At 39.2% G+C, this 22,128-nt stretch overlaps 1 protein-coding gene across 1 annotated transcript; it reads right to left on the reverse strand.

Moving 5' to 3' along the window:
* Window positions 1–6: 6 nt before the first annotated feature.
* HELRODRAFT_102708 (hypothetical protein) lies at window positions 7–20,604 on the reverse strand. The gene is made up of 45 exons (XM_009028508.1): window positions 20,360–20,604; window positions 19,847–20,044; window positions 19,701–19,784; window positions 19,429–19,540; window positions 19,096–19,163; window positions 18,849–18,984; window positions 18,580–18,736; window positions 18,320–18,414; window positions 17,798–17,976; window positions 17,306–17,567; window positions 16,988–17,177; window positions 16,592–16,730; window positions 16,278–16,453; window positions 15,664–15,725; window positions 15,347–15,532; window positions 14,976–15,060; window positions 14,831–14,883; window positions 14,340–14,512; window positions 14,088–14,172; window positions 13,710–13,834; window positions 13,360–13,460; window positions 12,954–13,015; window positions 12,746–12,865; window positions 12,544–12,594; window positions 12,167–12,286; window positions 10,752–11,793; window positions 10,526–10,591; window positions 10,336–10,432; window positions 7,533–10,202; window positions 4,734–7,433; window positions 4,481–4,625; window positions 4,133–4,357; window positions 3,892–4,071; window positions 3,588–3,728; window positions 3,369–3,506; window positions 3,156–3,210; window positions 2,904–3,076; window positions 2,629–2,766; window positions 2,479–2,523; window positions 2,281–2,384; window positions 1,923–2,127; window positions 1,554–1,691; window positions 1,392–1,483; window positions 1,022–1,123; window positions 7–645 (listed from the first exon to the last, which is right to left on the reverse strand). The coding sequence occupies exons 1-45, from the start codon at window positions 20,578–20,580 to the stop codon at window positions 486–488; spliced, it is 11,856 nt and encodes a 3,951-aa protein (XP_009026756.1). The 5' UTR covers window positions 20,581–20,604; the 3' UTR covers window positions 7–485.
* Window positions 20,605–22,128: the final 1,524 nt, after the last annotated feature.

Consider the following 22,128-nt stretch of genomic DNA (forward strand, 5'->3'; position numbering starts at 1 on the left):
TGTTAGTTCCAAACAAAATTTTATTTGTGATAAAAATCAACAGAGATTAGCATACAATTAACAGCTTACGTATGAATGAATGAGTGAGTGATTGTAAGAACGAACGAATAAATGAATGGACGAACGAGTGGATGAATGAATTAATAAATATTAGTAAATATTATAAAATAATTATTGATAAGAATTCTTCTTTCATATATTGAATCAATTAATGGACAGAATGAGTCTGTATTAGATTTTACAAAATTTCGTATCATTGCATTCAATTAATTATCCAATCAAATCAGTAAATGTATTCGTTTACTCACTCATTCATTCCATTCATTTATTCTCATGCATTCATTTATACACTCATTAATTCAATCATCCAACTGATAATGGTGATGGTTGTTGATGAGTAATATGGTGACCGACCCTGAACCGATTGATTGATTCATTCATTCATTCATTCATTCTCTCGTTCATTCATTCACTAATCCACCCATTCAATCGTCCAACTGACACAACAAAGCAGTGCCTCTCTTGATCCAGTGGTTATGATGCCGACCACTGGTCAGTAGGATGATGATGATGAAGTTGGTGGAGTGGCCGGTGGTCGATAGTGTGCCACACCTCTTGCTCGTCTTGTACATCGGGCACTTGTATCTAAGTGAGTGAGTGAGTGAACGAGTTAGTTGATTGAGTGAACGATTGAGTGACGAATGAAAAAATGTTGCTTGTTCGATTGATTGATTGATTGATTGATTGATTGATGATTCTTTGATTAATAGAATGATTGGCTGAGAGATAAATCGACTGAATGATCTTTAAATGATTAATTAATATTTAATTTATTGATTGAATGAATGATTAATTGATTTAATAGATAGTCACCATCAAACAATTAATTTTAATAGAATTTTAAATCGACTGAGTGATATTTTGGTCTTAGAATGTTGGATTGATTGGCGTGAAAATTTGTTGATAAACTGAATGAAAATGGATGGATGGATGGATGAATGAATGAATGAATAAAAGGTACCTAGGGTCACCGTCCAACAGTTCAACCTTCTTGATTGGTTTCAACCAAATAACTGGCACGGGACTGTAGAGAACATTCATTTCTTGTTCAACCAACAAACCACTGTTTGCATGTAGGTGATGGATGAATGGAATGTATTTGTAAACGGATGGATGAAGGAATGAACGAATGGATGAATAAAAACTATCCACATCCAACTTGCATGGATGGGTGGATGGAATAAATGAATGAATCAATGAACGAATAAAAAAACTATCCACCTATCCACATTGCACTCAGATAAACAGATGGAATAAATAAGAAATAATGAATGAATAAAAGAAAGAATGAATGAATGAAAAGATAAATGGATGAATGAAAAACTGTCCACCTATCAACGTCCCACTTCCCTCCATCTAAGAACAAGCCATCAATGTAGGCTCCGTACTTCGGTCTATCTGCCACTTTGAATGTGTTCAGAATCTTGGTGAAAGTACATTTTTTCGGGGACTAGTTAAATTTTATTTTGGCAAAATATCAGAGAAGAGGTTACCTCGAAATCGAAAGCTAATTGGTCGATGGGAAGAACACGTGACCTGGCGTGGTTCTGCATGACTCCAGTTAGAAATGCCTGAACGAAGTAGAAACCGGAAATCCAAAATACGTCCGGCTTGCCATTATCGTACCAGTTCTTAAAATGATGATGATGGTGATGATGATGAATATAGAGCTATTAATATTATTTATCACCTCATAGCATAACGCACATTCACTCATTCGTTCATTCACCCAACATTTGAATGATTGATTGATTGATTGATTAATTGATTGATTGATTCAACCATTTCACTATCTGTTCATTCATTCATTCACTCATTCATTCATTCACTCATTCATTCAGTTACACACTCAGAGAGCTAACTTGCATAAACTTTAATCTAAGGGTCAAATCATGAATATAACTGGACAACGGCTTTAAGGATGGATAGGAAATACCGACCCAGAGATCCGGTATTCGACCGATTAGTAAACTACCGCCAAGCGATTCCATCTCCGACGACATGATGTCTAATCCTCTGATAGCCCGTTGGAGATCGGTCAGAGATTTTTGTATGGTTTCTATTAGCCTGCACTTGTATAAAGTTGCGTGTGTAAACGTATTGTTGCTTGTAGATGCGTACATAGTGATTGACCCAGATACATAATCAAATGAATGATTGACCTAGATACATAATCAAATGAACAATTAACCTAGATACATAATCAAATGAATGATTGACCTGTTGTAGCGCGTCATTTCTTGGACGAGGACGGTGTTCATGGAGTCTTCGTATACGACCGGGTAGCGATGGGACGCTTGCACAGTGTCGAACTTTCGATCCATCTGAAGATTATGATTGATTGATTGCTTGGTTGGTTGATTAGTTGGTTATTTTATTGATTGATTGGTTGGTTTGTTGGTTGATTGATTAATTCACCTTTTTAAGAACCTCAGAAGCGATTTCATACAACTTCTCTTCAGACTTAGCATCTTTTTCGTCTCCAACGTAACTGTCACTTCTACTACCGCTACTACTACTACCACTAGCACTGCTACTGCTGCTACTACTACTGTTGCTGCCAGCAACGCAGCCACTAGCGGCTAAGGTCGCAGCCACAACAGCAAGCAGTCCTTGGAAGAGTTGTTTGGTGTCGTTAACATGCTTCATGATGTTCATGTTTTCGTGCATGCCAAAGACTTGAGGCGGTTGGCTGGATGGCAGGTGCTGATTGGTTGGATGTTTAGGGCCGATTGATTGGTTGGTCGATTAGTTGATTGATTTAGACCATCATTATCATCTTTCTTACGTCAACAACACTATCGATCGCAACAACAACAACAACAGTAAAACAACAGCCCAACCTTAATATACTCAATGTACTGTTCGATAGTTCCCTTCCCTGGCATCAAATAGCCATCACTGAATTTGTAGCGATGTGCTTGAATGACGTCATCGTTGTAAAAATCGGCCAACATGGTGAGCAGACATCTTCTATCCCAATCGTCTGTTACTCTCCCGCCATAATTACATTCGCCTTTTTTGGATTAGGGATTAGCGATTACGGATTAGTATCATCATCGTCAACGTCATCATCATCATCATCACCATCGCACCTGTAAGGTAGGTGAGTGCATCAAATGGTATCTTCTCATATTCATTGACAAACATCTGATGCGAATGAGAGAATGAATGAATGAAACAAATGAAGGGAGGAATGCATGAATGAATGAACAACGAATGAACAAATGAACTAATTAAAGAGTCAGTAAATGAAACATAACAACAACAAAGCAGCAACAACAATACTAGCAAGATCTAAAAATAACCTGCAGCTGCCTTAATGAAATCCTCAAATCTGATTGGTTGAAAGCGTAGGGTATGTTGAACCCCGTGGCGCCGAATGACTTCCGTTCTTGGACGAGGGCATGGAAGAAACATAAGCCATATACTAATTTCTCAAAAACCTGTCATGATGATGATAGCGATGATGATGACGTCATGATGATGATGATGACATCATCAGCAGCAACATCATCTCAACCAACGTGTTGTTTGTTAGGGCAACCCAGAAAGAATTCTGAATCATTGATTGGTTCGCTGGTGTAGGATTGCAATAAATTTTCTTTCAATCCGCTCGGTGGCTCGTTCGTCATTTTGATCCCATTTTGTAAGACGGAAACCGGAAACTGAGAATGACATCAATCGATCAATCAATCAATCTTTCAACCTACCAACAAATAACCAACCAGCCATCCAAACAACAAACCATCCAGACATCTAACTAGCCAGCCAACAAACCAACTAAACAAACACTAACAAACAAAACAATCAACCGACAAACCAACCGACCTTATCGGACGGATAACTGGTCAACCAGAGTCTGAATTCAGCGTGGGTGTTATCTTTCTTAAAACCCTCACATATCTTTTCCAACTGCAGCATCCAACTAATGGCCAGGTGACAATTCTGTAGCAACACCCACCCACCAATCAAACGAGCTTGTTGGATTGCCCGCGCTGCTACTGGTCCCTGCGGATTTGAAATTTGAAAAGAAGGAATAATAATACTAATAATAAAAAACAACAATCACCTGTCCTTGACCCAGAGAAACAGATTGAAACTTATCTCCATGGTAGCCCTTATCAGAGGCAAATTTCATGAGGGCTGCCGTAGGGTCGGCCCCAGACGAGAGCACGAAAATTAGAGGGGCACAATTGTCCGAGTCTTCGTACGACCTAATCAGGTCAAATTTCGGAGGCTCCACAAACGTTTGACCTAGTTTCTCGGCTATGAACTTTTCAGTCGCTGGTATGACCTAGATAGGAATTGTTGAAGATGTTGATGGTGTTAGTGACGTTGATTGTAAATTTATCATCATAATCAGCATTACTTCTAACATCATCATCTTCACGAACGCAACATCAACATCACAACCAACCTTGTCGGGCCGGATGCACCTGATAATGATAAGTTTCTGGAAGTCGGACAATTTTTCAGACCAGGGTGGGGGTAGCAATTGATGGTGTGGCGAGGGATCGTCGTAAATTACCCTCCATTCATTTATCGAGGATTTGAAGGAAGATCTGCGATTTTTAATTGATTCAATCAATCAATTGATTCAATAATTCGTCAGAGCTAGAGCCAGGGTTAGGGCCAACAATAATAAGGTTCATTCGTCCATCAATACTAACATGAAATCCTTAAAAATGGATAGCTGCTTGAGATTGCAGAGTTGGTTCCACATTCGTTCGGATATCCATGTCGAATCAGGATTATCCGTCGGTCCGTTCAATCCGGTTCCGCCGGTTAAGAAAAATAATAATTCGTTGTTTGTCATCTCGTTGTTAGCGATCAAAAGGTTGGCGCAGAGGAGAAATGAAAATATGAGTTTGTGTCGATCGAACAGAGATCTGCATATGTTCTCGTACAGATTGTGTTGGAAGTGATTCTTCAAATAGGATATCCTTTTCTCGAGAATTTTCGACTTGTTGCTATCGAGTATGGAGTGCCTGAAGAGGTTGATGAACCAGCTGAGAGAGTATTGATACATGGGATCGATGTTGGGTAGGTCCGCCACGCTGAAGAACAACACAGCTGAGTGCTTTGCGACGGGTCTGTAACACTGGCGGGAGACATCCATCTGCTTCTCCGTCTCCATGGCCACCTTCTGCTTCTTCAGGATCTCATTCGAAAGCATTTTTGATTTATCCAGAAAGTCTACAGTTGTTTCATCTTCGAGGATGTTACCTTCGGATTGAGACAGTGTAACAAGAATTTTGTCCTCTATCTCCTTCAGTTGTTTGTTGTTTTCTGCGCTCAACAGTATCAGAGATTGTCTCTCTGTCTCTAGGTCTGGTCTCTCCTTAGCCACAACAATGCCTAGCAACTGATCTTCCAATCCTTCCCTGGTTATCATGAAGTTGATTAATGCAACTTTCGTAGCAACTTCTGGAAGATAGTGTGGGTTTCGAACCCGGGTCGTTACGTAGAAGCGAAAATCACTCGAATACTCTATCACGTTCTCACCTAATCGTATCATGTCTACACCGCTCTGTTTGTAGGTCTGTTTCAAAAGTAACGGTTCGAATACCGGATCAAGTTCTTCTTGAACATTCTCGAGTAGAATCGGATTGCCAAAAGAAATGCAATTTTCTAACGTTCGCATGTAATCCGACTCGGTTAACCTTATAACTTGCAGTTTGTTTTCTTTCTCCATGTTTTTAGTCCAATAATTGGCTTGACCTTGGGGATCAATCATGAGCGGCCACTTTGTAGAATTCGCGATGATGACCGCGTTGTCAATTGAGAATGGATCGTTAGGCAGCCCTGCTATATTCCACGATTGGATGACCACCGGATCACCCAGAGTTAATGACAACGAAAAATTTGAGCTGACAGATATATCGTGTTTCTGACAAACTTTTATCCAATCGGCGATGCACATTTCTCTGAAGGAGAGAGTGTACGGTCCCAGGTAGGCAATGCTGGCTGCCGATAGCAAAATATCACCCAACAGACTATCGTATCGCAACTGCAACTGAACTGTTGCATCCGTCCATCTCTCTTTTTCTCCTCCCAGGCCTTTGATCAACCTTTCTGCTCTATCTAATTTTGCTTCACACAGCGCCACCTGCTTTTCCAATTTTTCTTTCTTTTCTAACATTTCTTGAAATTGATGCTTCAAATTCATCAGTCTTTCTTCTACGCTTTTAAGTTCCGCTCTTTTCATTTTTAATTGGTCGAGAGTTTTTTTGAGCTCCGCTTCAGCCAATCGCATTTTTTCCTTTTTTGGCGCCACAATTTTAGCTACTCTATCATAAATCTCCATGGCGAGAACCCACTTGCACAAACCTTCAGCAGCAGACGATGCATTCGCCACTTTGTTCGGGTCGAAGTCAGGATTGTTTATGAATTCCTTTCTAATTTTTGTCATCGTCGTCACCTGTATGCTGTCCTTATCAAACTCTTTCAGATCTTTCAAAAAATTCAAATCACCGAGTAATTTTTTTGATGGGCCCCAGAAGTCTAAAATTTTGGCGCCAGTTCCGTTTGGGTCTACAATTTTTTCAGGCGGAATTCCCTTCATAACGCAGACGGCCGCCATTACTAATTTAACGCCGCTCGGTGGGTTCACCATTGATTTGACGATCGTGATGTCAGATGGCTTCAAGGTATTCAACGCGGTGATAGCAGTTTCAAGAGCGGGTATAGCTTCAGCTAACTCAGCCTCACATTCATCCTTTAATTCTTGCGCTGAAGCTGCTTGTCTTTTAGCAACAACTTCTTCAGATCTGACGATTTCACTCGTGTATTCCATCTCCTGTGATTCGTCGTCAATATTTTTCATCATTCGCACGTTTTCTTCAGCCATTTTTATCAGTTGTGGCTTCAAATTTTCAAGTTCGTTCTGCATGTCGGCAACCTGAGAGGCGGCAAAAGCGAGTTTTTCCAGCCCACACACATACCTCTTCTTAGCCTTCATCGTCGAATCCTGCTTGCTGTTGATCAGCGTACTGAGTAAGTTGATCATCTCAAGATAAGACGTTGGTGTCACGTAGGTATGTCTGCCCAACTGCTCCAAATATTTCACAGACAAGAGAGTTGACGAGGAATGAAAGTATTGACATATTTCTACAGTCTCTCTCTTCTCATTTTCTTTAATTTTTACATTTTCGAGAAACTTGGCAGCCACGCAGTGCAAAGCATCACTTGGCCATGGCTGGTACCAATCAATCGTGCAACAATTAACAAGAGATGGATACTGACGTAACCTTGACCTAAACGTTCCACCAATCGGACTGAAGGTAATTATAATATGCAAATTAGCTTTCGACCTCTCAACGAAATGTGCGTATAATTCTAATGGAGTTAAATCGTCGTTATTATTATTACTTGTTGGTGTTGCTGTCGCTGTTGCGTTAGTTTTAGGAATGTTATTGTTGTTGTTGTTTTTCGTTGTTGTCGGCTCGCTGGTAGGCAGAAATGTCGACCTAACAATTTCGACGATGTCAACGTACTCATCGGCGCTGAAAATGTTTGAAACCTCGCCGGCGTTCAACAAATTGTCCACCTCTTCCAGAAAAGAATCTTCATTGAGTTGTGAGTCAACGAGGAAGAATATGCAAGGTTTGTTGTGCGCTCCAGCATTTCTCAGCAAGGCTTTCAAGTCGTCGTGCCATTCGTTGATGCCATAACTTTTGGTGATCTCTGGTTGGTTGACGTGAACGTTTGAAATGTAAGCAGCCAATCGCGTCACAGATTGCCTGCCGCTTCCTCCCACGCCAACCAATAGCATGTTTCCACCGGGTATCAACAGTATTCTCGATATTCTTGATAAATGTTCTAACGCGTATTTGAAGATAACCAAATTCATCCTGGTCTTGTTAACAACGTTATATTCATCTAAATATTGTTCAACAACTTTGTGAAAGTCTTTCATGCTGTTGACTTCATCGTAAGTTCTCTCGTCCACCTCTTTATCAATGCACATGTAACTGCCAAACATGAGGTCGCTCAGCACGTCTGCCGTTGTGTAGCTGGTTCTATCCTTGAGGAGGTGCTCGAACACATCGTGAAACTTCACATCAAAGTGCTTGTTTATCGTCTTCTCTATCAGGTCAGCCAACCAAACTTTATCTTCGGAATTAACCAGCCTATCAGAGAAGACCCTGAGTACTTCGTGGCACCACAGACGAATCAGAACGCTCGTATCATTAAGGTGAGCTTTCTGCACCAATGAGAGACCGGATACTACTCGACTAAAATCTCTGAGGTTGAAGAGGTAATGTGATTTGTTGGGTGTTGGTAGCAAGATTGATGTCGATGTTTTGTAAATATCCTTCGTAGCTTCAACTATTTTTAAACCAAATTTTGTTAATTCTAATTGCTTCGTTTCGTTTGCAGATTTAAGAAAGGTGAGCACAACGCACGAAAATATCCTAACAAGTGATTCATCGCTGAACGAATTAACCGAAGTAATGAGGAAATGTCGCAGGACCCTGCCGTCCACGTGCCCCCGGATGCCGCCCATTGTGGGGACCATGGCCCCGATGAACTGAACGTCTTGCAGGTGAATTTTGCTCGTGTCCTTCAGATCGTACCAGTGTCCGTGTTCCAGGCAGAATCTCAAAAGTTCCAGCGGTGGTTGTGCTCCAAACTTTTCATGAGATGGTAGGTTGAAATCATCGATGAATATGATTGACTTTTTATTGATCGGTGGGCCGTAATAACCTTTTCTTCGTTTCTCTAATTTACTCATTATCAAGTTTTGAGTTTGATTGGCAGTAGTTTGAGCGGAAAAATTAATGAATGCTGGTTTGTACACATCTCTCTGGACCCCTCTCAACAACTTTTCTCGAACGTACACGGATTTCCCGGTTCCGGTTGGCCCCACGATCAGTAAGGGTTCTTTATAACGAATGCAGAAATCCATGATACCGTTATAACGCTCGGTATCGACTGTCGGTATTAGCACGTTTTGTAACTTCGCTGATGATGACGTCACAATTTTTGAGGTTGACGCCTGCTTTTCCTCCGCCTTCAACAGCCACGGCAGCCATTCATTGTTCTCAACGTAATAATCATAAACAAGTTCTCCATGGGCAGGCAACAATCCGCCGTATACGTCAGCCACTTTGCGGCTATTTTCAAACTTTCCACCACCATCAATGCTAATTAGTACGTTATTTTTAGTCAGCTCGTTAATATTCATGAGCTCGTTGATGCGTGCGTTGAATTTAATTCTATCGTTTTCATCGAGGACACAACCGATGGACCAGACGAGGCTGAATATGATAAGTTTGAATAGGTGGGACAGTCTGTTCAGTTGATCGTCCAGTGCTGAAGATGATGTTTCACCAAATAATTTTTCGTGTGCATCCCTGATCACCATGGTAACGAACCGGAAAAAGCAACCAACCAGCATGGAAACTGTCATGCGCAAATAAGTGGCCCTACAGTTCTCAGTGACAAATTCAATGGCGCCCTCAAGGGCATAGACAACAAATTTTTTTAATTCCGCTACTATGTCTATGTAAACGAGTTCACTACTACTCTTGTCATTGTGGTTGTTGATGTTGCTGTCATTGTTCTTGATGTCATTGCTGTTGTCGTTGATGTTGTTCTTCAAAGTGCGCAACCACGAATGTAACATGCACTGCCAACCGAGCATTTTCGGCTCGAAATAAATCATGCCACACCTGCTAACTGTGGCGGGCGAAGCCATGGAGAGGTCCAGAGTTTCAAAGATGAGATTCATCGAGGTCGGAAGCTGTATGACCTCTCCACTCATCAGACACAACTTTTTGTTGTCGTCAAGTACGGTGTTCATGTTCTCGATCCAGAGGGCGTCTATGGGGCCGTCAAAGATGACCCACCTCCGACCGCGCATCGAATGCGAGGCGAACTCGCGAAAAGTTATCGCGATCAGCCCGTCCGACCACTCATGGGAGACCGCGTCGAACTGCCCGTACAGCTGGCCCATCGTTATCGATTTGGGGTTGATAATTTTGCACGTTACTTTGGAAAAATTATTATTATTGTTGTTGCTATTATTATTATTATTGTTGTTGTTGTTGTTATTGGCGAGGTAGTTCATAGCTTTCGCCATTGTATGTATGACTGTAGATTTGCCGCCGTAAGGCTCGCCCACAAGCATAAACCTTGAAAATAATAAAAATAAAATAAATAAAAATATAGTAATTATTGCGAAAATATTATTTTTATTATTTTGTTATAATTTTAATTAATATTAACTAACTAACAATAATAATAATAAACATTATAATTATTAACCCGTGTCGAACGGTCATCATCTCATTCATCTGAATGAGTTTCTCAGCGAAAAAATCAACCATCGTCAAGTTATCATCACTTGCTACTTTATCTACAGCTGTTTATTATCATCATTATCATTGTTAGTATCATTATTATCATCGTTAGTATCATCATCTTGATCGTCATCGTTCTCACAATCATGACTAACCGTCTAACAGCTGAGAGTATCTTTCCTTTGGCAACTTCACGTTTGGAAAGAGATCGGATATTATGCCTGAGTAGAAATTATTACCATCAGTATCGTTATCGTCCATACTTTCATCATCACCATCGTCATCATCACAAACGTCATCATCATTATCTTCATCACCACCGCGATCACCACAAACAAACATCACCACAAATAAACGCCATCACAAACAAACAAACATCACCTTCAAACAAAGGAATATCATGAGCAAGGAACTTTGGCAGATTGACTTCCATGATTGACCTCAGCATCAGAATGCTCTCATCGGCATCTTTGTAGTTCAGTTTAAGGTTCCCAGCGGCACAGAGGACCGCTTTGACAGCACGCATTCCGTAGTCGTAATGGAACTGTGTGGAGAGTTGTTCGGAACAGAGGCGGTACGTCGTCACTATCTTCACTGAGAGCTGTCTGGCGTTTATGAATCCGAAAGAGTAGAGGCTGATCTCAGCTATCATCGCGTAATCAGGAACCATCATCGCCACAGTTCTGAATAAAACCTTCAAATTATCCGGCAGTTCGGATCTTCCGGCATATCCTGGATTCATCGTGACGCAGAGGAAGCAGTTGGGATTCAACTTCAATTCGGTGCCTTCGAATATGAAGACGTCAACGTGACTCTGGACTGCTCTGATGATGCAGAGGATCTGCTGTGCAACTACCGATAGAACTTCCAACTCGATCCTGTTGAATTCGTCGAAACACGACCAAGCCCCAGACGACGCCAGACCTTTGAAGAACTTGCCCATCGCGATGTAATCCAGGCCGTCCGAGCAGTTGAAAACGACGCATTGAACAGCCAGTGCTTTCGCCAGATCTTTCGTCGTTTCCGTCTTCCCAGTTCCGGCAGGTCCCTCCGGAGCGCCGTTGAGATTCAGCTGGAATGCTCCCATCAAAGTCCTGTAGCATCTATCCGTCAGTGGAGTTATCACCAGTCTGTCCGTGTTGCCGAGGTACTCGTACGCATACTTCGCCATTGCATTCACGATCGAAACAACGACATCGCCATTGTTGTTTGAAGTAGTAGCAGCAGCAGCAGCAGTAGTAGTAGCAGTGATAGTATCATTACCATCTTTGATATAGTATCTTAACTGTGCCATCCAGGCAAAATCCTTCTCATTTTCGATCTTTCTATCTGTTAATTCTTTCACCACGTCACGCGCGTGAACGTCTATGACCACCAGGGCGCCCAGTGTAATACGCTGGTGGCGAGTCAGGCTACCTCTTATCTGCCAATGAATGGATAAATTAATGAGTGAATGAATGAATGGATGAATGAATGAATGAGTGAATGAATGAATGGATGAATGAATGAGTGAATGAATGAATGGATGAATAAATGAATGAGTGAGTGAATGAATAAATGGATGAATAAGTGAGTGAATGAATGAATGGATGAATGAATGAGTGAATGAATAAATGGATGAATGAGTGAATGAATGAATGAATGAATGAGTGAATGAATAAATGAATAAATGAATAAGTGAATGAATAAATGGATGAATGAATGAGTGAATGAATGAATGAATGGATGAGTGAATGAATGAATGGATGAATGAGTGAGTGGATAAATGAATGAGTGAATCATCTACAACAACTAACCAATTCGACAATTTCAGAGAGTTGTTTATTGAGATGAGTCTCAAACTCATTCAACGTCCTCTCCTTAATTGATCTATGAACACCGGCCGTCCAATGGATTTGCGAAACGCACAAGATCACCTAATTAACATAAATTATTCGTGAGTTTATAATTAATAAGATAATTAACTTTATAACTTAATTCATTCAAAAGTTTATGTAATCATTTTGCGGCGTTTTAGCTTTTCAACCTTACGCAAATACACGCATGTTCATAAAATAATTAACATAATCTAATCAGAAGTTAACGAATTCATAAACTTATGTCTTGACGAGTTAGTTTATTTAAATTTCAACAAGTTAACTTATTCATAAACCAATAACAATTATATACATACTTGACCAGGCCAGTTCATCACCCAGTGAACTCTACTCTCCTTCAGGTAAGCCTGTATTGATGATAATGATGGTGATGACGATAGTGATGATGATGACGATTGTGTGATGATGATGATAATGATAACATCAGACACATCACCATCATCACAACCACCACAGCCACATCATCGCCACAGCCACATCATCGCCAACTCAACTTACGGCGTTCGACTGCTGGATGACGTGCTTGATTGACATGAGCATGACCTGCTGGACGTTCAGCAACCACTTCTCCACGGCTCCTTTAGTGGCTTGCGTGCAGACCACTTCGCTAAATACAACCTGCGTATGTGTGTGTGTGTTTGTATGAGTGTGTGTTTGTTTTAGTGAGTGTGTGTGTGTGTGTGAAGTATAACGTGTGGTTGGTCACCTTTTCAGATTCCGAACTTCGCATAGCAGTGATTTCTAATTTTTCATTGAATTCTAAACTGCCTATGCCTTGGATGAATGAATGAGCCAGCGAATGCATGAAGAAATTAATGAAAAAGAATGAATGAATGAATGAATGAACAAATGAATAAACAAAAGAGTGAATGAATGAATAAACAAATGAATGAACAAAAGAATGGGTGAATGAATGAACGAACGGTAAATTAACGAATGATAGCTGTTGTTTCAAATTTTTCATTAAATTCTAAGCTACGTAAACCAGAAAGAACGAATCGGTGAATGAACGACCAAACAATGCATGAATGAATGCATGAATGAATTAATTAATGAATGAATGAATCAGTAAATGAATGAATGAACAAACGAACGAACGAACAAACTCAAACACGCACCTTCAAAACATTTCTTAAGGTGCGGTTGAACCCGGGTAGGATCTTTCGTCTCGGATAATATCTCCAGCATCTCATCGTTCGACAAGAAGAAAAATCTGATTACGTCATCATCATCATCATCATCGTCGTCATCATCATCATCATCGTGAACACCATCACCATAACTGTCTGAAGATACAATACAATATCATCATCGTATTCTTCTTCATCATCATCCACATCAACCTTATAAACATCATTATCACAATCGCCACAACCGTCGTCATCATCACCACCACCATCATCACCATAATCATTATCATCACCACAATCATCATTATCATCACCACAATCATCATCATCACAACCTCGGGAAGAAGAGCCTCTTCAGTTCCAGGTACATGTTGAGACCCTTGTTTATGGAATCCAACAGAGTCGTGCATTCTTTCAAGATATCCAATAAGTTCGGATAACTTGTTGCTGATAACACCTGACGATGTTGTTGTTGTTGTGATTGACCAACTACGTCATCAACCAATCAGTCATATGACCAGTCAACTAGCCAATTATCAGCCAATCATCTTCGAGATAACCAAGTAGCCAGCCAATCAACAGCCACAAGACCAATGGACCAGCTAAAAAGGCGACTAACCAGCTAGTTACTTGACCAACCAATCAATCAACCAACCAATCAACAACCAATTGACCAACCAATCAATCAATCAGGTGACCAATCGACCAACCAATGGATGCAGGACGGTATTTTTCATGATTCCTTTCCACTTGAGATCAACAGCTGCAAACATTCTCGCCTCGTCTGGCATTTGCCTGACCAAAAGTTATCCTGACGTCATCATCATCATCATCATCGTCGTCACTATAACTGCAATCATCATCATCACCATCACTGCAATCATCATCATCACCATCACTGCAATCATCATCATCATCACCACCATCATCATCACCATCACTTCAATCATCGTTATCATAACCTGGTGATATCTTCCGAAGCGAATATAGGATCCAAGTAGAGCCACTGTGCTTGTACCTTGAGCCACTCGACAATGCCGTCTTGAATGAAGGTCATCCGCTGCTCCCACTGCTTTATTTCCTTCTCGAATGGTCTGATGAATGGCGAGCCGCGCATCGTTTGCGTTTTCACGATCTTTGGTTACGGGTTTTTTTCGTTTGAATTTGTGATGTGTTTGGTGTTGGATTAATATTTATTTAGTTTTCTTTGGTTCGCTTGGTTGTTGGAATCGTTGGTTGTGTGTGTGTGTGAGTGTGTGTGTGTTCGTCTGAGGTCTTTGTGTTTGTGAGCTTCGGCTACGTTTCTAAATTTTGTTTTTTTAAAGATTCTTTTTTTGTTTTTTCACGTATTCGCAGTCTTTGGTTCGTTGAGTTGTTCCACAACTTAATTTCATATCAACATCATCATCATCATCATACCTGTCACCATTATCATTACCATCATAATCATCACCTGATCCTCCAATAACATTTGTATCTCGTCAACAGAAGCCAGTATGGACACGCCTGATGATGCATCAAAACTATTATTATTTATAATAAATATTATTATAATTATAATGATTTATCGTCATCATCATCATCATCATTATCATAACCTGTTTCTCTGTAGAGAGTGAGATTGAATTTGACGTTCGTCCAATCATCCAGCATTTTTTTCTTGGCTTTTTCCAGAGAAAACTCCTTTAGAATCATCATCATCATCATCATCATCTTCGTCGTCGTCATCATCATCATCATCTTCGTCATCATCATCATCTTCGTCATAACAATAGATGTCTCGACAGTCCCAAGAATGTCTAACCGACTTATCATTAAGAACCTATTAGGCATTTCAATCCCTGACATATTGTACTTTTATGAAGACACAGCAAATATTTTGCTACAAAATATTATTATTCCCATCCTCCCAAATATCGCCCACATCAGCAGCAGCAGCACCACCATCAGCCACCGACGCCACACTCACCTTGGAAGCGGACGCACTGATAGCCTCGAACTGCTCCATGTAGGGGCCCAAGTTCAAGGTCAGCATTTTTCTCAAGGTCGTACTGGAATCTGGTGTGAGGTCGAACTTGGCAAGGTCACTCATCTGCGTCCAGTGTCTCTGCCTTAGGCCCAGGTTGCATAGGACCATTATTGTCGGAATGTGATTCTGGCGACGATGATCATCATTGTAAGTTATTTGTTGCTGATCGTGATTGTTAGTAACAAAGTCATTGAAACATGAAATTAGACAAGCTATGAATGACAAGACCAAAAGCTGAAACAACAGCAGATGCCCACCCTGAACTTTTTCATGGATTCTAAGACAGCGTTGATCACTTGGAAGACAGCTGGCTCTTCGTCTAGAAACAGCGCTACATCATTTGCCTTTGTCGTTGTTGTCGCTGTTGTTGTTGATATTAATGATGATGTTGTTGTTGTTGTTGTTGACGTTGCTGTGAAATATTTTTGTCAAAACATATAAATTTGACTGATTTAACGCTAGCGTTACATAATTAAACATCTATTTTCATTTGGTCAGCCGTTAAATCATTCATTTACTCAGTCATTCATTCATTCATTCATTCATTCATTCATTCATTCATTCATTCATTCATTCATTCATTCATTCATTCATTCATTCATTCACTCACTCATTCACTCACCTTCCATTTTCGATTTTCCATCTTTAACAATGGCTGCCGCTTCCAAAACTGCCAAACCTATTTCGACTGCACTTTGTATACCAGAGCTACTACCACCACCGCCACTACTACTACTGTTATCAACATTGTTACTACTACCAGCTATTGCACTATTACTATCATTACTGTTATCAGTAGTAGTAGTTGTAGTAGTGGCATTAGTAGTAGAAGCAGCAGCGTTTGCAGCAGCAGTAGTAGTGGTAGTATTACTATTATTAGTAATTTTTTCCTTGATAGTTTTGACGGAAGTCATTATTTTAGATTGGGTTTTTTTCTTGCGTCTATTTATAAACTGCTTGTTGACCTTGTACATTTCCTGGGCGTATTCCTCAAGGTCAGCCTCTATCTGCCCGGCAGAAAGTTCTAGAAACGTTCCGTCCATCCATCTTTGTAGTTTGTGGATGAACGAATGAATGAATGAATAAATGAACGAATGAATAAATGAATGAATGAATGAATGATTGAATGAACAAATGAACGAAGGAATGGATGAATGATAGCATCACAAACATCATTGACATTACCGTTTTTCAGCTTTCCGCCATTTTGAGACCACGCTGAACAATCTGTAGAATAACTCGAGTGATACGGCGATATCTTCTGCTTCACGAAAGTCTGTGATTGGACACTTGTATATCGACTCCTCCCTATTTATCCATTTGCCTGAATGCGAATGGTCAGATTTGAAATTTAAATTCAGCGAGAATGTGATTGGAAGAATTAGAAATTGAACTGACAAATCAGCGAGTGTGATTAGCTTCACGGAAAACAAACTAACAACCCATAAAAATGCTATTCAAATATTTGATCATCAACCAAATAAATCGTTAATTTAGTAATCAACTAGTGAGTTGAAAAATTAATTAATAAACCAGCCAATAACAACCAGTCAGCCAACCAGCCAGCCAATGACAACCCACCTTTCTCGATGGCGTCATTCAACCTCTGCTGCACTGACTTCACGCACGTAGCGTAGAAGGCCATCTGGTCGACATCGACGTAATCGTTGAACTCCTGACATCTGTCGCGAATTTTCTTCAACTCCGCGAAGAGTTGCTCGCTCGATGAGGACAACATCTTCCTCGCCATCACTTTCAATGACTCTGCTTTCTGGCGCAGCATTTGGGAAACTTATTTTTGATAACTCAAAACAACATAAATTAACAATTTTAATCAAATTAGTTCAATGTCATTTTGATCACTTGAAACACTGAAAAAAAAAATGCAAAAAGCACCACCTCTCCAGAAAGTTCGAATATCGGACTAATCTCACTGGGCCAGAGAACCACCCTCGTGTTCGACGCCATCCGCTCTTTACTAAATAGGTAGCAACTCAGTAGCGAAACTAAATGTTGGGCAAATTCGCTGACGCGAATTTTCAATTCGACGAGTTCTTTTGTGCGGGCAGTGTCGATGAATTGAATCAGTTCGACCAGCTGCTCGCTGTTGTCTGGCACCTCTGAGGCCCGCTTGTATATCTGCTCGTACTCGCTTATCAAGCTGGTTGATGGTGGTGTGGTGAGATGTTGATAAGATGGTGATGATAGTGGTGCTGAAAATTATGTCAAACTGACGACGGCCATGATGAAACAAATGTGCTAATATAAAAATAAAACTGCCAATTAATTATACGATAATATTTCTATTCCTCTAAAACAAATCACCAAATGTGCCATTATGATCCCCACCACCACCATCATCATCTTCCTCCTCACCCTCCTCATTATCACCTGGAACTCTCTAGAGCAAGATTCCCAGCCAGCCTGTCGAGAATGTAGCTGGAGAGCAGCTTGCAGCCCTTGCACAGTTCCTGCTTCAAGTCGCTGCTGTCCACCACAACCAGACCGAAGTGCACCAGTCGAGGCAGCGTCGAGATCTCCCGTGAGACTTTCTCGAACTGTTCTGACATCTTGCGGCAAGGTAGGGAATTGGCGGGAAAAGTTTTTAAATTCGGCAGGAAAAAATTTTTCAACAAGAACAGGATTTCACATTTTGAGGGAAATTGTGTATGAAAATTTGTGGAAAATAAGTTTATGTATCAATATTTTTAGAATCTGGTTAGCTATGATACGATTGCTAAATGAATGAATGAATGAGTGAGTGAGTGAATGTATGAATGAGTGAGTGAGTGAATGAATAAATGTGTGAATGAATGAATGAATGAATGGGTGAATGAATGAATGAGCGATATAGCTATTTAACCTTAATTAATTCCTGAGTGAATGAATGAATGAGCGATATAGCTATTTAACCTTAATTAATTCCTCAGTTGAAGTGCTGTCCGCGTCGAAACGGTTGATGACGTCATTCATTGCATCACCATTGACAACGTAGCCGTACGTATTTTCTGGGTGGATGAATAAAATGAATGAATGAATGAATGGATGAATGAATGTATGAATGAATTGCTAGATGAATAGATGGATGGGTAAATGAATTTTATGAACATAAGAACGAACTAATGAGCACTAACTGAACCAGTTCAGAAGTTCGAGGGGCTGTTTGAAGTGACCTTCCATACTTGACCTAATTGAAGCGTGAATGTTGCCAACTTCGTCGTCGTTCAGTTTGCAGTTGATGTACCTAAAATCGTCATCATCATCATCGCCAGTGACGTCATCATTGTGGTTTTTGTTGTTGTGCTTTGTCGACGAGCTAACTGTCGGAACCTAATAAATACCATCATCGTCATCATCATCACCATCTCCACCACAACCATCATAATCATCATCACCATCAACACCAACAACAACGTCATCATCATCACCATCATTTACTAACCAACTGCAGAGTATTAGCAATTTTATCGACGACCTCACAGAAAGCTCCTTGCACGTCTGGCGTTGTCGGATAGAACTGCACAGAGCCATCTTCGTAAGTTAGAGCCACTAAAACCATCGGTATCAAATTGTTGTTGCTGCTGTTGTTGTTGCTGTTGTTGTTGTTGATGTTGTTGTCGTTTTCGATGTTGTTGTTGACGTTTTCATTATTATTTTCATGTCTTTTGAAAAAGTTTGACGACTCTGACGTGATATATTTGACTGATGTTATCAACTGCAGCCAGGTATCAACCGACCTTTCAATTAGATCTCTCAACTGGGGATGAATGATTGAATGAATGAATGAATGATTGAATGAATGAATAAATGAATGAATGAATGAATAAATGAATGAATGAATGGGTAGATGAATGATTGAATGAAACAAATAAATAAACAAACAACCAGTTTGGAGAATTAATGAATAGTCCATGAATGAATAAATAATTTTAAAAATAGTTAATAGAAAGAATGAATAAATGAATGAATAACGAACGATTGAATGAACGAACGAAAGAATTAAAGAATTAAAAACACGTAACCTGTATAGACATTAATATATCGAGACAACGATTGTATGACTGTAACTTAGTGCCTTTCAACTTTTCAACGTCTTTATGGCTCTCAAAAATTTTGATTATCTCAACCAGCCACCTACAATTGAAAATATTATTTGTAATTATTCATAATTAATTGTCTCTATAATTAATTATCAATTAATTAACTAATTCTCTCTTAATTAACTCTCAGAATGCGCATTATTAGATTTATCATCTTCACGAACATCATCATCGTCATCATCATCAGTACTAACCCTGTCATCGTCCTCTCTTCAAAGCTATCACACTCTCTTGAGACAAATGATCTCAGGTATTTTATAGTGAATGGGGACTTTTGACTACCGGAAATAATAATAACAATAATAATAATAATAAAAGCAATATAGAACGTTTTACCGACCAGAGTAGCTTGAAATCACAGATGATATTCCTCCTCAGTGCTTTCTCGCCGAGTTCAAACGCAAGCCGAACGCTCGCTTTCAAGACGTGCAGATTCAACTTAATTCTCTTTCTATGCTGTTGAAATTGTTCTTTGCAGCTTCCTAATGTAATTTCTATGGTTGTTGTTGTTGTTGGCGGTGACGTCATTTTTTCAAAACTTTGATTGTTAACGTCGGTGTTGTTGTTGGTACTATGGTAATTGTTGGTGATGTTGTTGCTGTTGTTTGTATTATTGTTATTATTGACGTTATTGTTATTATTGTTAATGTTGTCGAGTTTCGGAAGGAATTTTTTAGACCTTGCTGGGTAAGCTTCATCCAGGTAAGCTCTGAACTCATCTTCTGGAACTATTCGACTTTTCACTGAAGGAATGAATGAATGAATGAATGAATAAATGAATGAATAAATGAATGAATAAACAAATGAATGTGTGCACGAACAAATTCATTCACACACACATGCCCATACATACGTACACACGCACACACACAAATACTTACTTGTAAATTCTTTCATACTCTTATGAAACATCGAGCTAATTTCATCGACCAAACCGTCTAGTACATTTTTAAACCGCTCCGAATTCTTGTACCGACTCGGTATCGACTGGATAAGTTTCGGTATCCAGGTATCCGGGATTTGTGGTAGCGGTATTTTATCGACTCTCTCTCTTAACAGTTCGTAGTTTACCATCTGCTGTCTCCTTTTGCTCACCAGCTATTTGTGTTGTACGTGTGTGTGTGTTTGGATGTGTGTATTTGTATGTCCCTCTGTGTGTTTGAATGTACGTGTGTGTGTGTTTAGTACGCACTGCTCGTGTATGTGAGTATACCAATACAACAGCATGACATTGTAACGATAATTTCATAACCCAATCAATCACTAACTTCCGGAAAATGTAGAGATGATGATGATGATGGTCGTGGCGGTGATGAAGATGATTGTTGTCGCATCAAGAAGACATTCTTAGCTCTGTTGTATCTCTCAACTGCTTTGTCCAATCTGTTGAAAACGATGATGATGATGACGATTAAAATGATGATGATGATTAAAGTGATGACGAAAAAACAAACCACATACATGGCCCTGTTCTCCAAAGCTTTCTTCTTATTGGCCAGCCGAAAATTGAGCAAACTGCGATTGGTCTTGTAGTCTTTGGGGTCCGGATACCTAATTGGCGGCAAGTAGACAGACCCATCCGGCTTAAAAACCGGAAATTTGGGAAGTTTTTTAACCCGAGATATCTCGCTATTCTCATTATTATTGTTACTTTTATTATTATTATTTACATTATTAGTTGGTCCCAACATGGTAGATATTAATATTATTAATATTTCATAAGTATCAAATTATTATCTATATAAGTCGAAATTTATTATTCAATATATATATATATATATTTATTAAAAGTTATTAACGACTATGATTTTAATCGTGAATCTTATTTGATCTTAAAAGCAAGAGATTGTACTGTACGTATGTATGTACGTATGTATGTATGTATGTATGTATGAATGTATGTATATATGTATGTTTGTATGTATGTATGTTTGTATGTACGTACGTAAGCGTATCTCGAGTTTTAATCAATAAAAGCAAGCGATCGTTGTCATGGTGACAAAAATATATTTGTATTATTATTATTATTATTCATTATTATTCTCGTAAATGAAGAGAAAAAAAAATGAAAAAACAGTCAAATTATTAATAATAATAATAACGGTTGAGTCTTTTTAAGTTAATAATTCACCTGTATAACAGCGTAATAAGGAATGAATGAAAGAGTGGATGAATGAATGAGTGAATGAATAAATGAATGAATGGATAAATCAATAAATAAACGAACAAGACGACAAATGAGCCAACTAGATTAGCAAGCTGATAAATAAATAAATTAATTAATTACGTTAATGAGTTAATTAATTACGCTTATGAGTTTACTAATAACTTCGTTAATTAGATCATTAACGTTAATAAATTTAATAATTTATGATAAAAAAAAAACAATATATTTATTAAATCTCAATCTCAGCTAATTTAGCCAAAACTAAAACGGAACCGACATACCGGGCTATGAAGAAATAAAAGATGAATGAATGAATGAATGATTGAATGAATGAATGACCGAATGAATGAATCAATGAATGATTGAATGAATGAATGATTAAAGAATTCATTAATAAATAATTGAACAAATGAATAACTCTACATCAACAAAAAATCAATCAGTTAAGAGGTACT

The sequence above is a fragment of the Helobdella robusta genome (genome assembly GCF_000326865.2).
Source record: "Helobdella robusta unplaced genomic scaffold HELROscaffold_56, whole genome shotgun sequence".
In the NCBI taxonomy this organism is placed as follows: Eukaryota; Metazoa; Annelida; class Clitellata; order Rhynchobdellida; family Glossiphoniidae; genus Helobdella; species Helobdella robusta.

Excerpts from the sequence above, each read along its gene's own strand:
- HELRODRAFT_102708 (XM_009028508.1), bottom strand. The coding sequence starts at position 20,580 with ATGGTAAACTACGAACTGTTAAGAGAGAGAGTCGATAAAATACCGCTA. Across the intron at positions 17,977-18,319 it reads CAACTGAGGAATTAATTAAG|ATGTCAGAACAGTTCGAGAA; the intron begins GTTAAATAGCTA and ends CCTTGCCGCAAG. Across the intron at positions 17,568-17,797 it reads CTTGCTCTAGAGAGTTCCAG|CTTGATAAGCGAGTACGAGC; the intron begins GTGATAATGAGG and ends ACCATCAACCAG.